This window comes from Furipterus horrens, unplaced genomic scaffold (assembly GCF_987537825.1).
Source record: "Furipterus horrens unplaced genomic scaffold, mFurHor1.1.pri manual_scaffold_17, whole genome shotgun sequence".
Classification (NCBI taxonomy): Eukaryota; Metazoa; Chordata; class Mammalia; order Chiroptera; family Furipteridae; genus Furipterus; species Furipterus horrens.
The window spans coordinates 59,105,632-59,119,001 of NW_028327187.1; the positions used below are offsets into that span (position 1 = coordinate 59,105,632).

Sequence of the window (13,370 nt, forward strand, 5' to 3'; positions counted from 1 at the left end):
TTAACAAAAGGAAATGGAAAAACTGACATATTCCTGATGGTTCTGGAGTTGAACTCATTTACTGAGGGAGACATATTAGATGTTTCTCTTGATGTCCCTCCATTTTTCTCCTTAGTACTCTGTTAAACGTCAAAAATGAGAAAGAAAACAGCCAGTCACTGCAAGTGAAACTAAGCTCCAGATTTCCTGTCCTTTCCAGACCACTCCAGGTTAAGAGGGTGTTGGCCACTTTCTAAGGGAGTGTAGACTGCACCTCACCAGGCACCTACACCTCTGTCCTGGCCTCATACTTTCTCTCACTCTTCCTCTCTTCCTTCTCTCCTTCATGTAAGCAATACTAACCACAGGTTTCAAAGATGTCTTCATAGACATCATCCAGTGTCATCTCCTCTGCCTTGCAGGTAGTCACTCTCTTTTTTGGGCTGGGTTCTGGGTTTATAATAAAGAAAAATAAATTTTAATTTTTAACAGAGATTTAGGAGTAATATCTGATATTTACAAAAACACTTCCTCAGTTCTTCTACACATTTCTTCCACTCAACTTTCATCTTCACCCATCTTCACCCCTCATCCCAGATCAGTGCCTCTCTCTTCTTCAGTGCTCCTGGCCAAGTCCAGGCCCCTCTATATAGGTGTAGCAATCCAAGACTTGGGGCCAGATTCCTTGGAAAATAGCAGTGACATTATAATATTGATAGCTGACCATCATGGTGACTGGGGTCCCAAGAAACACTGAGAATGAGGGGCCATTAACAAGAATGTGCTTTCAAGTCCTCACAGCTCTTCTTCTTTAATGCCTTTGTTATATTGGGGAAATAATATATGCTTATTATAAAAAGAAAATTTGCAATAAAACAAAAATCCAAAGAAAGGCACCTAGACCTTTTACTTCACAGCTAGTAAATCACTTCTAGAGCAAACCACTGCTAATGTTTTAGTGATTTTTCTCCAGATGTTCTATAGATGTGTATACATCATGCTGTACATGTTATATTCTGACTTGCCATTTTCTCTAATAAAACATTGGGTTGTGGAAAACTTTTCATGTCAGTAAATATGTCAACAATAGCCCTTTTTAATGTCTGCATGGTATTTCATTATGTGGATGCACCATAATGTATTTAGCCATTTCCCCTTGTTAGACATTTAACTTGTTTCCAACTTTTAGCTATTGCACACAATGCTGTGAGAACAGGAGGGAGAGAGACAACCAAACTCCTCTCCATAAAGGTACCAATTTGTACTTTCACCGCTGGAAATTATAACTTTTAAGATAACCCTATACCCATGCAAACAAAGATCTTGTGTCAGCCAGTGCTGAGCCATCATACTGGACTACCAGGTACTCTACCTGCCCTTCATCTACTTCTCTTTCTCTTGACCATCAACCATAATATGAGAAAAGCATTTCTGACTCAAAATAGGAATACTGTTTTATAAATTGTGAGAGAAGGTCTATATATTTTTCTTCTCTGGCTAACTACTGATGGAGCATACCTTCAAAAAGATCATCATCATTATCGTAATCTTCATCAATATAAGTTGCTGGGGGCTGCAAGTCAACACTCTGATTGTAGTGAAGCTCAGTAGTGTTTAGAGCTCCATTTCCCCCAGAATATTCACCTTCCTCCATGGATTCATCTACTGCAAATGTCACTGAAATATTCTTTTTAGGTCTTAATCTTAAGCCTTCTTTCTGTACCACAAGAATATGAAGGGAAAAAAGTCAGTTGGCGCTCAAGAGTTTAGAGATTGGTCCTTGGGGCAATAACATTTAAATAGTCATTTACCTGTAGGATTGGCTTTAGGGGCCTACCTTCCATTGAATCTTGTCCTAGAGGCTGTGTTTTTTCTTCAGACATTTCCATACTGGCAGGAAATTTTGGGAAGATGGAAAGGACAAAGCAATGGTGAAAACACATACTTCAAGTCCCTTAATTAAATGCAGCTGTTACCCCATTCCTGCCATATGCTTTTGAACAATGAAAGGGACAATAGAGCAAAATGACCTTTAGACCTTTTACTCCTCAAAACCTTGATCACCTCCTGTTTTCTTCTTTTTCTTTTTCATATTTCTCTTTATTCCCATCTTTCCTTATTATTGGATCAGAGAACTGGAAGTGGAGAATGTGGGGTGGCTCCAGGACATTCATGCAGAGAATATTGCCTATAAGCTCCTCTTTAAGGGGCTCATGTATTTTTTTCTCCTCCACATGGCAAACCAGGGAATAGAAACCCTGTTTTGGAGAAGCTCTAATGTTGATCAGCTGGCTTTACCTTTCTGCAACTCATCTCACTAATGTGACCACTCAAGCTGTGCTGGGGGGAGGGTGTACCTAACAATGCTGGAATGTGGTCACTGGCCTAGCCCTGTTTGAGCCAACTTATCTTGATTTTTTCAGAACCACACAGAGTCCAAGCACCTCCCAGAGCTCCTTGCTTATATTGAAGACTGACTCCTGCATCTGTTCTTAACAGTCAGCCTAAAACAGGAAGCTCAGTACCTGTCTGATGCACATCTTTCCTTGAAGCCTCTGGTGTCTTTGGAGGTTGGAATACTCAAGCGGAGTGATGGTTGATGAGTACCCGGCTCTTTCTGCTTTTTCTGGATGGATGCTAACAGCCAGCGCAGCCCTTCAATTATGGGCTGATGGTTCCTTCTTTGGAGGTTTTCGATAGCCGAACAGGGTTCCTTTGACAAAAAGAGAAAACTCCAGTTCAGGAACCTGGGTCCACTGGGGATGACTGCCCCTATCACTTTCAGTGAAGGAGCAGAAGTACACATAAGAGCTGGTGTGCCTAGAGAGGCTCTAAGACTGCCTAGGAGACAGTCAACATTCACACCTGAGAAGGTAAAGGAAAGCTACAAAAACCAAGGTCATTTAATAAAGTGGTTGTGGTATAATGTCTTGGATGTGTGACTTTGGGCAAGTCACTCAGAGTCTTTGAGCTTCATCCACAAAATTAGGATATTAAAGCTTCCAATTTTACAGAGAAATTTTGAAGGCCTAATGAGAAAACAGCTGTGAGACATTAAAAGAGTGTGATATTGATTATCACAGATGAGTCAGAAATCACTGTAGATGTTGCCTGGCAGGGAGAGGCTTTGCCTGAGAGCCAGAATATGGGACTGATTATGGAATAGTGCAAGGTAAGCATCAGTCAGGCTTGAGAGGGCAAGGGAGGGGAGGGGTTGACACTTACCAGTCGGCACATGGACTTGTTCTCATTCACTATGCCTTCCAGGAATAGATATTTAACAATATCACAAGGCAAGAGGGCATTCTTCTTATCTTGCTTATTTGCTAGCCTAAAGCAGGGCACAGGAGAGAGGGTGGGAAGAAGAGAGGAAGAGTAAAACAGAAATGGAGGCCAAGGGCAAGAAAGAAGGGAAAGGTGGAGAACCAGTTCTGATATAACTGCTACATGTCCAACAACTAGCTTTAGAGTCATACAGTGAGTTGAGCCAGACATTTATCTAAGCAATTCTCAGTGGAGGAAACAATAGCACAAGTTACTTAAATCCAAGATCCTCTCCAGACCTCATTTCTTGCTTCCTCTCTGCCCTATGCCATCAAACTTTAATTAGAATTGCTAACTGAGATATGAACAGATCTGGAGTTTTTAACATCCTCCCCCAAATTCTGTTCATGCTTGGGTTGGGGGTGCTAATGAGGGACAAAAATGCAAAAAGGGAGTGGGGATGAGGATTGATACGTCACCTGAGGTATCACCCTGGATTCAATGCTAGTTACATGACTCTTGGGCAGTCTTCCAAGGGAGAAGAGCATTGTCATCAATTATACAAAATAGGGGTGGTTTTCTGCCACCATTTCAGAGTCACAGACTGAAGCCAGAAAAGAGAAGCAAATGCAGGAAGACAGTCTTCGGGAAGAGTCAAGGGGTTGGGGTGGAAGATCTGGATATTACTCTCTGTTTCCCTTTGAGGCTTGCCTTCAACATTGCCTTTGCACAGTTATTAAGATGTTCACCCATGGCAGTGTATGATAGAAATTTGCTCTTTAAAACAGACCCCAGATGACTGGGCCACTCCCCCCACCCCCTAATTTAGCTTAAGGGAAGAGGAGGCCTAGCTAGATGGGACAAAGGGACCAACCAACTCTTCATTTGTCTACTTGTCTTTTGAAGGCACAAAATGGGAAGGGTGAATTAAGCACAACTGTGGAGACTTACAATAGGATGGGTTTTCCTGCCACCTTTGTATCAGACAGCAGACGTGTCAAGGTGATCTTCACTTCCTCCATGCGTTTTAAGTCGCTGGAATCCAGGACAAAAACAAGCCCATGTGCCTGTGCATAGTAGTTGGGCCACATTTCTTGGCCTTCCATATCTCCTTTCAGGTCATAGATGGAAACTTCATATTCATCTAGCAGGACTGTGGTCAGTTTAGATTTCATACAAGTGTCTATCTTGCTAGGAAGTACTACACATAGGGGAAGAGAGGAGAAGCAATCACAAAGTAGGGGGATATAGTTAGATGAATTTGTTAAACAAAATCTGTCTAGAGCCTGCCCTAAGGAATCCTACTGAAGAAAACTGACATCCCATTCACTCATGGATTCATCTTCCTAAACCAACACTTTGCCCAGGCTACCCTGTCCTGACTCAGTAATCTTCAGTGACTGGCCACTGCTCCCAGGATAGAATAAGACTCCTTTGCCTCCTAAACTGGCAGACCTATCTCTACCCTGTCTGGTGTTCATAGTGTCCTTGGTACATACCCAGTCTCTTCCTCCCTCTGCTCCTTGGTTCACACTTCCCGCATTCCATAAGAATGTCATGCTCTCTCATGTTCTGGGACTTCACAAAATGCTATTCCCACAGCTTAGGACATTTCTTCCATTGATCTTTCCTTGGTTAAGGCCTATTTAAAAAATATATATTGTTTTGGATCCTGACTGGTACGGCTCAGTTGGTTGGGCATCAAACTGCAAAGCAAATGATTGCTGGTTCGATTCCCAGTTCAGGACACATGCCTGGATTGAAGGTTTGGTCCCCAGTTGGGGCACATGTGGGAGGCAACCAATTGATATTTCTCTCACACTGATGTTTCTCTGCCTCTCTTTCTCCCTCCCTTTTCCTCTCCCTAAAAATAAATAAATAAAATATTTTTAAAAGAAAATAAATTATATATCAATTTAGATTTTGTTTCCTCTGAAAAGTTTTCCCTAACTCACACCATCATCCCCCAGTCTGGATAAGGTGTCTTTCTTCTGGGCTTACCACTATCACAGGACATATGATAGTGTTACAAATTCAACAATTTACTTATTTGGGGTATAAACTGCAACAGGACAAGGACCCTTTCAGTTTTATACACCCATGATGCCAAACGCAAAAGCATCTTCTCTGACCACAATGCTATGAATCTAGAAATCAATCACAAGAACACTGAAAAATACACGAAGACATAGAAGCTAAACAACATGTTATTAAACAATGAATGGGTCAACCATGAGATCAAGGAAGAAATTCAAAGATACCTAGAAACAAATGAAAATGAGGACACAACAATCCAAAATCTGTGGGACACTGGGAAAGCAATCCTAAGAGGGAAATTCATAGCATTACAGGCCTTTCTCACAAACAAACAAAAACACAATAAAAAGCTCAAATAAACAATCTAACTGCACATTTAAAGGAACTTGAGAAAGAATGACAAAAAAAGCCCAAAATGAGTAGAAGGAAGGAAATAATAAAGATCAGAGCAGAAATAAATGAAACAGAGCCTTAAAAAAAAAAAAAAAAAGATTAATGAATCCAAGAGCTGGTTCTTTGAAACAACAAGCAAGATTGACAAACCTTTAACCAGTTTCATCAAATAAAGAGAGGACCCAAATAAATATAGTCAGAAATGAAAGAAACATGATTTTTTTGATGCATCAGAAAGAAACAAATTATTATTTTGATGCATTGCTGTATTCGGTTTGCTACTATTTTGTTTAGGATCTTAGCAACTATGTTCATCAGGGATATTAGCCTATAATTTGAATAATAAAAACATAAGTAAAATAGTCATGTATACTAAAAAGTAAAATAATAATAAAGCCACACACAAAAAAGATAATACACCATGATCGAGTGGAATTTATGCTGGGAATGCAAGTTTGGTACAACATTCACAAATCAAATGTGATTGACCACATAAACAAAATGAAGGATAAAAACCACATGATCATAGCAATAAATGCAGAAAAAGCATCTGATAAAATCCAGCATCCATGTATGATAAAAATTCTCAGCAAAGTGGGAACATAGGGAACATACCTAAACATAATAAAGGCCATATATGACAAACCCACTGTCAGCATCATAGTTAATGGGCAAAAACTAAAAACATTCCCCTTAAGATCTGAGCATAAGACAGGGATGTCCGCCTTCACCTCTCATTTAACAGTACTGGAAGTCCTAGCCATAGCAATCAGACAAGAAGAAGAAATAAAAGGCATTCAAATTGGAAAGGAAAAAGTAAAACTGTCATGATTTGCAAATGACATAATGCAGTATAGGGGATCACTCAGCACGGGGATCCTGGCAGCTCTTTCTTCAGTTCTTTCCCCAGAGCCACCCCAGACTCTTCTCAAGCATCTCTAGTCCACTCTGCCCTCCCTCTGCTGGAGCCCAGGGTAAGTTTCTGCAAATGAAATTTTGTGTGTTGGCCCTTTAAAAGGCTGTTTGAGTCTCCAGCCATCTCTTCTGGTAGACATAAACCCTGCTGCTTTTCACAGCTACATGTTATCTAGATTTCTCTTCAGCTCTCATGCTGTAGGCTGGGTAGCCAAGCTGGGGGCTCAACCCCACACTTCTCAAGGGTAACCCCCCAGCCATGGAAATGACCCTCTGGAACTTCAGCTGCCAATTGTGGGTGCCCAGCCAGCCCTCTTGTGCCTCCTCCACACTCCCTACCAGTCTCATTGTGGTGATGTGGTTTCTTCTGTCTGTGCTTGGTTATAAGGCTTCTTTCCAGCTAGTATTCAGTTGGTTATTCAGGATGATTTCTCTACAATTTAGTTGTAATTCTAGATTGGTCCTGGGAGGAAGTTAGTGTAGCTTCTATATACTCTTCTGCCATCTTGGATCCCTTATAAATTCTTTCAAGCATCATGTTTTTTAAAAACTCTCCAGGTGATTGAAAGGTTTTGCCAGGTTTTAGAGACACTGCTCTAAATGTTCTCATTTAGGACACCTGCTTGTGCTCACCCTTGGGTTTTTCATCCCATGTGATCATGCCAGACAAAACAGTTATAGTGAATGGTGTCATCAAAAATAATGGCTTCCGTCCCCAGATATTTTATAACTGGCATCTTCAAATGTTCACACAAATTACTACTTGTAGGCTGAAATTTTCTTCCTAGGCTATAATGTGTTCTTGACAATCATAAACATTTGCAGCAGCAAGGGAGGTGAACTGTTGCATTCTGGGTACAGAGCAGCCTACTAGATTGACTCTGGTAGTCCTGTATGGATAGTAGTGGACTGAGACATTCTTTAGAATGTGACATCAGTGGCACTTTGCTTCTTGGCCATGAGAATCAAGTCACAATCATAAACCTACTGATTTATGAATCAGCCCCAAGTTATTCACCAAGCATGAGGCAAGTATTACAGTAACAAATGAAATAGATTCCAGGCTCTGTCCTCTAGGAATTAGAATGAAAAGCAGATACTATTCTCACAGACAAAATAGCATACGGCTAATTGCAAATGAGTGTTCCCAAAGCTGGTAGCCCATCAGAAGCCCCTGGGGAGTTCCCAGATTGCCTGGGAATCTAGGGGTGGGGCTGAGTAGGGAGGTCAAAAACTTATCCCCACTTCTATCAGTAATCTTGTGATTTATCCTGGGTCCTTGGCTTTCCTGATGCTATTTACCTTTTTATCATATATGCTTATCAGAGAACTGGAAGAAGCAAGGAGTCAAATTTGCTGCCTATAAGATGGGATAATGGGTTGATCCATTGGCTAAAATATGGTGCTTGGGGCTGCTACACTGATAGCAGGGAGAGGAAGTGGGATGCAAGTTGTAAAGAAGCAACATGTATCCTGAGGAGAATGGTGGAATAGGGGAGAACATTCATTCCACAAATACTACTGAGTACCTACCTGATGATATTCTGTACCCAGAATGCAACAGTTCACCTCCCTTGCTGCTGCAAATGTTTATGATTGTCAAGAACACATTATAGCCTAGGAAGAAAATTTCAGCCTACAAGTAGTAACTTGTGTGAACATTTGAAGATGCCAGTTATAAAATATTTGGGGGTGGAAGCCATTATTTTTTATGACACCATTCACTATAACTGTTTTGTCTGGCATTGTCACATGGGATGAAAAACCCAAGGGTGAGCACAAGCAGGTGTCCTAAATGAGAACATTTAGAGCAGTATCTCTAAAACCTGGCAAAACCTTTCAATAACCTGGAGAGTTTTTAAAAAACATGATGCTTGAAAGAATTTGTAGGGGATCCAAAATGGCAGAGGAGTACGGAGCTTAAAATATCCATTACTTCTCAAGGGGCTCACAGTCTATGGGATGGACTTGAAGTTCAGCAATGATGTTGTAATAAGTGCATGATAAAGGGAGGCATGGACTAGAGTGGGATCCAAGGAAGAAGGTGTTAGGTGTTAGGGATGGCCTTCCTGAGGTCAAGCTTAGACTGTGTCTAGAGGCATTTGGTTAAGAAGGTAGATAATGGAGAGGATGAAATGCTAGGTAGTGGGACAGCATTACAGAAGGCAAGGGCATATGAACTAGATCAGTATGATGGCAGAGGAATGGCAAGTCATTTGTTTTGGCTCTATTGGGTCACATGAGAAATGAAGCTGGACAACAAGTCAGGGACCAAATTATGGAGGACCCTATATGCCTTTAAGAAAATTAAGTTTTATTTTGATGACAGTAGGAAGATATTGATTGGTTTTGAGCAGAAAAGTGCCATGATCAGGTTTGTGCATTAAGTTCTTCAGGCAAGTTTGTTGACTGAATGCTGTGGGGTGACAACTAGAGATGGAAAGACCAGACAGCAAACTGTGGCTGTATTTCAAGGAAACTGGTGCAGGTTTCAAGTAGGCCAGTGGCAGAGGAGTGTCAGATTAGCCTTTTCCTGTACTTCACTGATGGCTTCCAGGTTATGTAAAAGTCAGCCACATCATCATACTCCTACTTTTATTTAATAAACATCAACGGAGGGCATTCTATGCCAGCCACTGTGCTGGGCTCTTTGATTGATTGGCTAGCAGTTAGCTGTGTCCTCACAACTAGAGTAGTTAACTCCCTGAAATTCTGTGTAACTGCTTCTTGAAGTGTCAAGATACTAAACTGGAGATTTGGTATTAAACTTGCATATATCTGAACTGACAACATTTCTCAAGTTCCAACCCTCTATATTAACTGTCACAAACTGTTTCGTGTTATTAAAATTCATCATCCCACACTGGCCTTTCTTATTTAGACCAAATTCCACTTTAATTGATCTCTGAAACTAGACACTGTTTCAAACATGCTATTCTTCATCACTGACTTCAGTGCTTTCAATAGTTTGAATTAATTCATACTGACACTATGAGAGGAACTTGAATTAGGATATCTTGTAAAGGGAGAAAGTGACAGACATTATATGAAGAAGTTTATAACACCCTGGGAGAGGAGCGTTATCTTTAAAAGAGGGAACCTGGGGGCCGTGAAGTAGGCTAGGAAGAAACGATTAGTTTACTTGGTCCCTGGGGCCCATGGGAAACCTAACCATTATCTAATGCTCTTTGTTCCTTACATTTGTGGAAGGCTTCGACAAAAACACTTTTGCCTGAGTTGTCCAGACCGATGATGATGATGGACACATTCCTGTTAATGGAAAAGAAAAATGAGCCAAAGCCTTAAAAGCGCTGTTGGTCCCTGGCTGGTGTAGCTCAGTGGATTGGGCCCTGGCCTGTAAACCAAAGGATCACATGATTGATTCCCGGACAGGGCACATGCCTGGGTTGCAGGCCAGGTCCAACCCTGGTTGGGGGCGTGCAAGAGGCAACCTGTCGATGTTTCTCTAGCACATTGATGTTTCTCTACCACTCTTTCTGCCCTCCCTTACACCCTCTTTAAAAGTAAAAAGAATAAAATAAAATAAAAAAGCAGTTGGTTCTTAGGCTAAACAGAGAATTTTACTTTTCCTTGTAGTAGTCCAATGTATTTATCATAAAAGGCACAACCAAGTTGGTAGAAGGTGATGTAGGAACCCCTCCTCAAAGTCTCCAAGGATGTTTTTCTACCTTGATTCACCCATTCTCCCCAAACCCTGACGTCAGTCATTAAACACTGCCCAATCACTTCCCCTAAAAATATATATCTTGAAGATTTGTTCCTTGATGGACTGTGGGCAGATACATTGGAAGAAATTGTGGAATAGGTCTAGAGAAATAATTACAATATTACCTTCGTGTCTCTTCAGTTGTCTTTAATTGAGACCCGCAGGATGACAGTAGCTTGAACATGATTCAACTTAGTCCTGTAATATTAAGGGGAACAGGTAAACAAGAAATCAGCCCCATTATTAACCCTGAAGTTGTCACCCTATGACTACACAGGTGCTGATAAACAGAATACTTCATTCTAGCCAACCTTGCCTGTGTTAATGTCATAGAGGGATGGGTGATCTGCAACTCTAGCAAAATGTGGTGATTTCTTGTTAAAGCAACGTACACCAGCATGATGGCACCAGGTGTGGCCTATCCCTTCAGTCATAGATCATCCCTGTTAGGAATATCTTCATTCAGCTTTGGGTGCACTGGGGTGGGGTGATGCCTTGGAGAACAACTGGCTTACATTTCTAGAAGGACCTATTGGGAGACCTGTTCTAAGTAAAAACTATCTACTGTGCTTGGTTCTCATATTGCCTCTGATTCAAAAATGTTGGTGTTGGTGATCCACTGTCACAGATTTCTTAACAATTCCTAGAGCTGTAAGGAGTCTTAGACATAGATTTCAAACATCAGTCTAGGTGCACCAAAGATTCCCAGTTTGCTGCATAATCTTCCCCAGGAGATTTCAAAGCACAGCCATATTTGGAAGTGATTGCCTAAGAAAAAGGATAATTTAGACAATCACTTCAAGGTTCATCCATGTTGTAACATGTATTAATATTTTGCTCCTTTTAGGGCTGAATAATATTCCATTATATGGATACACCACTTTTTGGTTACTCATCCATCAATTTATGGACATTTGGCTCTTGTTAATAATGGTGCTATAGACATTTTTGTCTGAGTTTCTTTGTGGACATATGTTTTCAGTTATCTTGGATGTATATACCTAGGAGTTGTCCCTGGCTGGTTTGGCTCAGTGGATTGAGCGTCAGCCTGCGAGCTAAGTGTCGCTGGTTCGATCTTCCAGTCAGGGCACATCAGAGAAGGAAAACTCTGATTCCAAAAAACCTCCGCTGCCTTGCGGCATACCTCTTCAGGGGAAAGGCTAAGGGAGTAAACCCTGACAGAAAATCCGGAGCCGGAGTCCCTAAGGCTGTTTGACGTTGTAGTCAACACCGGCAACTCCTGCGGCGCACCTGAAGCCAAGCTGTATTGACTCCGTCTTTCCCTTGGACCCTTCAGCTACGAAGAGAGGTGGGGTCTGCTGCATGGGCAACAGCAGACCCTCCATATCACCCTGCCCAGGCTCTGTAGCTTCAGCTTCACTGGAGAGGACACTCCAGCATCATTGCAAGATGTCGATTCAACACGGGAGGAGACAGATACCGTGTCACTCCCGAGTCGGACTGCACAGCCATTCTCAGCGGTGCAGATAGACTCTTAAGAAGCTACACCATCGTCTCTCGAGGCTCTGTAGCTTCAGTGGACTGCACAACCATTCTCAGCGGTGCAGATAGACTCTTAAGAAGCTACACCATCGTCTCTCGAGACGGACGGCTGCCGACCATATACCTAGGAGTATAATCACTGGGTCATATGATAACTCTACCTTTAACCTTCTGAGCAAGTGCCAGACTTTTCCCAAGTGGCTGCAACATTTCATATTCCCACTAGCAGTGCAAGAGGGTTCCAATTTCTCCACATTTTTGCTAACTAACACTCATTGTTGTCTGTTTTTATAGCTATCCTAGTGGGTGTGAAGTGATATCTAATTGTGGTTTTGATTTACATTTTTAAAAGATTTTATTTATTTATTTTTAGAGAGAGGTGAAGGGAAGGAGAAAGAGAGGGAGAGAAACAGCAATGTGTGGTTACCTCTCGCATGCCCCCAACTGGGGGGACCTGGCCCGCAACCCAGGCTTGTGCCCTGACTAGAAATCAAACCAGCAACCTGTGGTTCACAGGCTGGCACTCAATCCACCGAGCCACACCAGTGAGGGATGATTTACGTTTTTTAATGACTAGTGTATTGAAGCGCAGAGCTGGAAGAAGCTCTGGTTGGGTTAGCAAATATTTTGGCTGACATTCAGATAGGCTTTGCTTAGCTATCTGATGAACACAGTGTATGTGCCATCTTACCAAAGGATAATAGCACGGTTCTGCAGTCATCCACTGTTTTGAAGAATTGTCATTTCCAGATAGGGACTAGCATTTCATAGCATTTTTTAGAGCACAGTTTGTTTCCTAGGAGATCATTGGGCTTCCCATAAGGGCCTCCTGAAGAATGGCTTAGTTTCTGCTAGACAAAATGGAAACATTATATGTGGCCTGTGATCAAAACCAGTTTCCCTCCAGCTTTGTTCATGAAGCTGATAAGCCCTGGAGCGATCTCCCTTTGACACAAGGCCAGGAGGACATTCAAGTCTGTTTCCTGGTAATTGGCAGAGCTTCTTAGCTTGAGCTTGTGCTCTCTGCATTTGTTAATACCACCAGGAAAGGTCAAACTGGCATCACACAAGTTGTGCCTTATAAACTTAAATCTTAAGATGCCCTGGTTGGTGTGGCTCAATGGATTGGGCAAGCCTGCAAACCAAAAGGTTGCAGGTTTGATGCCCTGACTGGGTGGTTGACCAAGTCCTCAACTGGGGGTGTGAGAGAGACAACTGATCACTGCTTCTCTCGCATACCAATGTTTTTCTCAATCTTTCTCCCTCCATTCCCCTCTTTTATTTGCAGTGCCTCTCCTTGGTGAACTGGGTGGAAACCACCTAAACTCAACCTATCATTTTCAAATTTCTATAGACTGGTTATAATGATATATTTTGCTTACCTTGAGATAGTTAATTATTTGTCTGATAAGAAGTTTGTTCCTTATCGATGAAAGACACAAGATGTATAGCGTGATAGGAGGATACAATGAGGTTTCTGGCCTTCATGCCAGATTAACACAGCTCAGTTGCCCACTTATGAGGGTAGGACAATGTCCTAACAATGGCTGTC

The 13,370-nt window shown here is 41.8% G+C and overlaps 1 protein-coding gene across 1 annotated transcript; it reads right to left on the reverse strand.

Annotated features, from left to right (window-relative positions):
* Nucleotides 1-337: 337 nt before the first annotated feature.
* Nucleotides 338-10,499, reverse strand: ARL13A (ARF like GTPase 13A). The gene is made up of 8 exons (XM_090264077.1): nt 10,441-10,499; nt 9,788-9,858; nt 4,195-4,444; nt 3,205-3,310; nt 2,505-2,692; nt 1,791-1,869; nt 1,498-1,696; nt 338-429 (listed from the first exon to the last, which is right to left on the reverse strand). Exons 1-8 carry the CDS (start codon nt 10,497-10,499, stop codon nt 338-340), a joined length of 1,044 nt encoding a protein of 347 aa, XP_090120203.1.
* Between the last annotated feature and the right edge of the window lie 2,871 nt (nt 10,500-13,370).

What these genes read in the sequence shown, in the direction of transcription:
- ARL13A (XM_090264077.1), bottom strand. Translation starts at nt 10,499, where the DNA reads ATGTTCAAGCTACTGTCATCCTGCGGGTCTCAATTAAAGACAACTGAA. An exon ending in GCAGGAAAACCCATCCTATT is followed by an intron (nt 3,311 to 4,194) that starts GTAAGTCTCCAC and finishes GCCCTGCTTTAG; the next exon opens with GCTAGCAAATAAGCAAGATA. An exon ending in ACAAGTCCATGTGCCGACTG is followed by an intron (nt 2,693 to 3,204) that starts GTAAGTGTCAAC and finishes TTTTTGTCAAAG; the next exon opens with GAACCCTGTTCGGCTATCGA.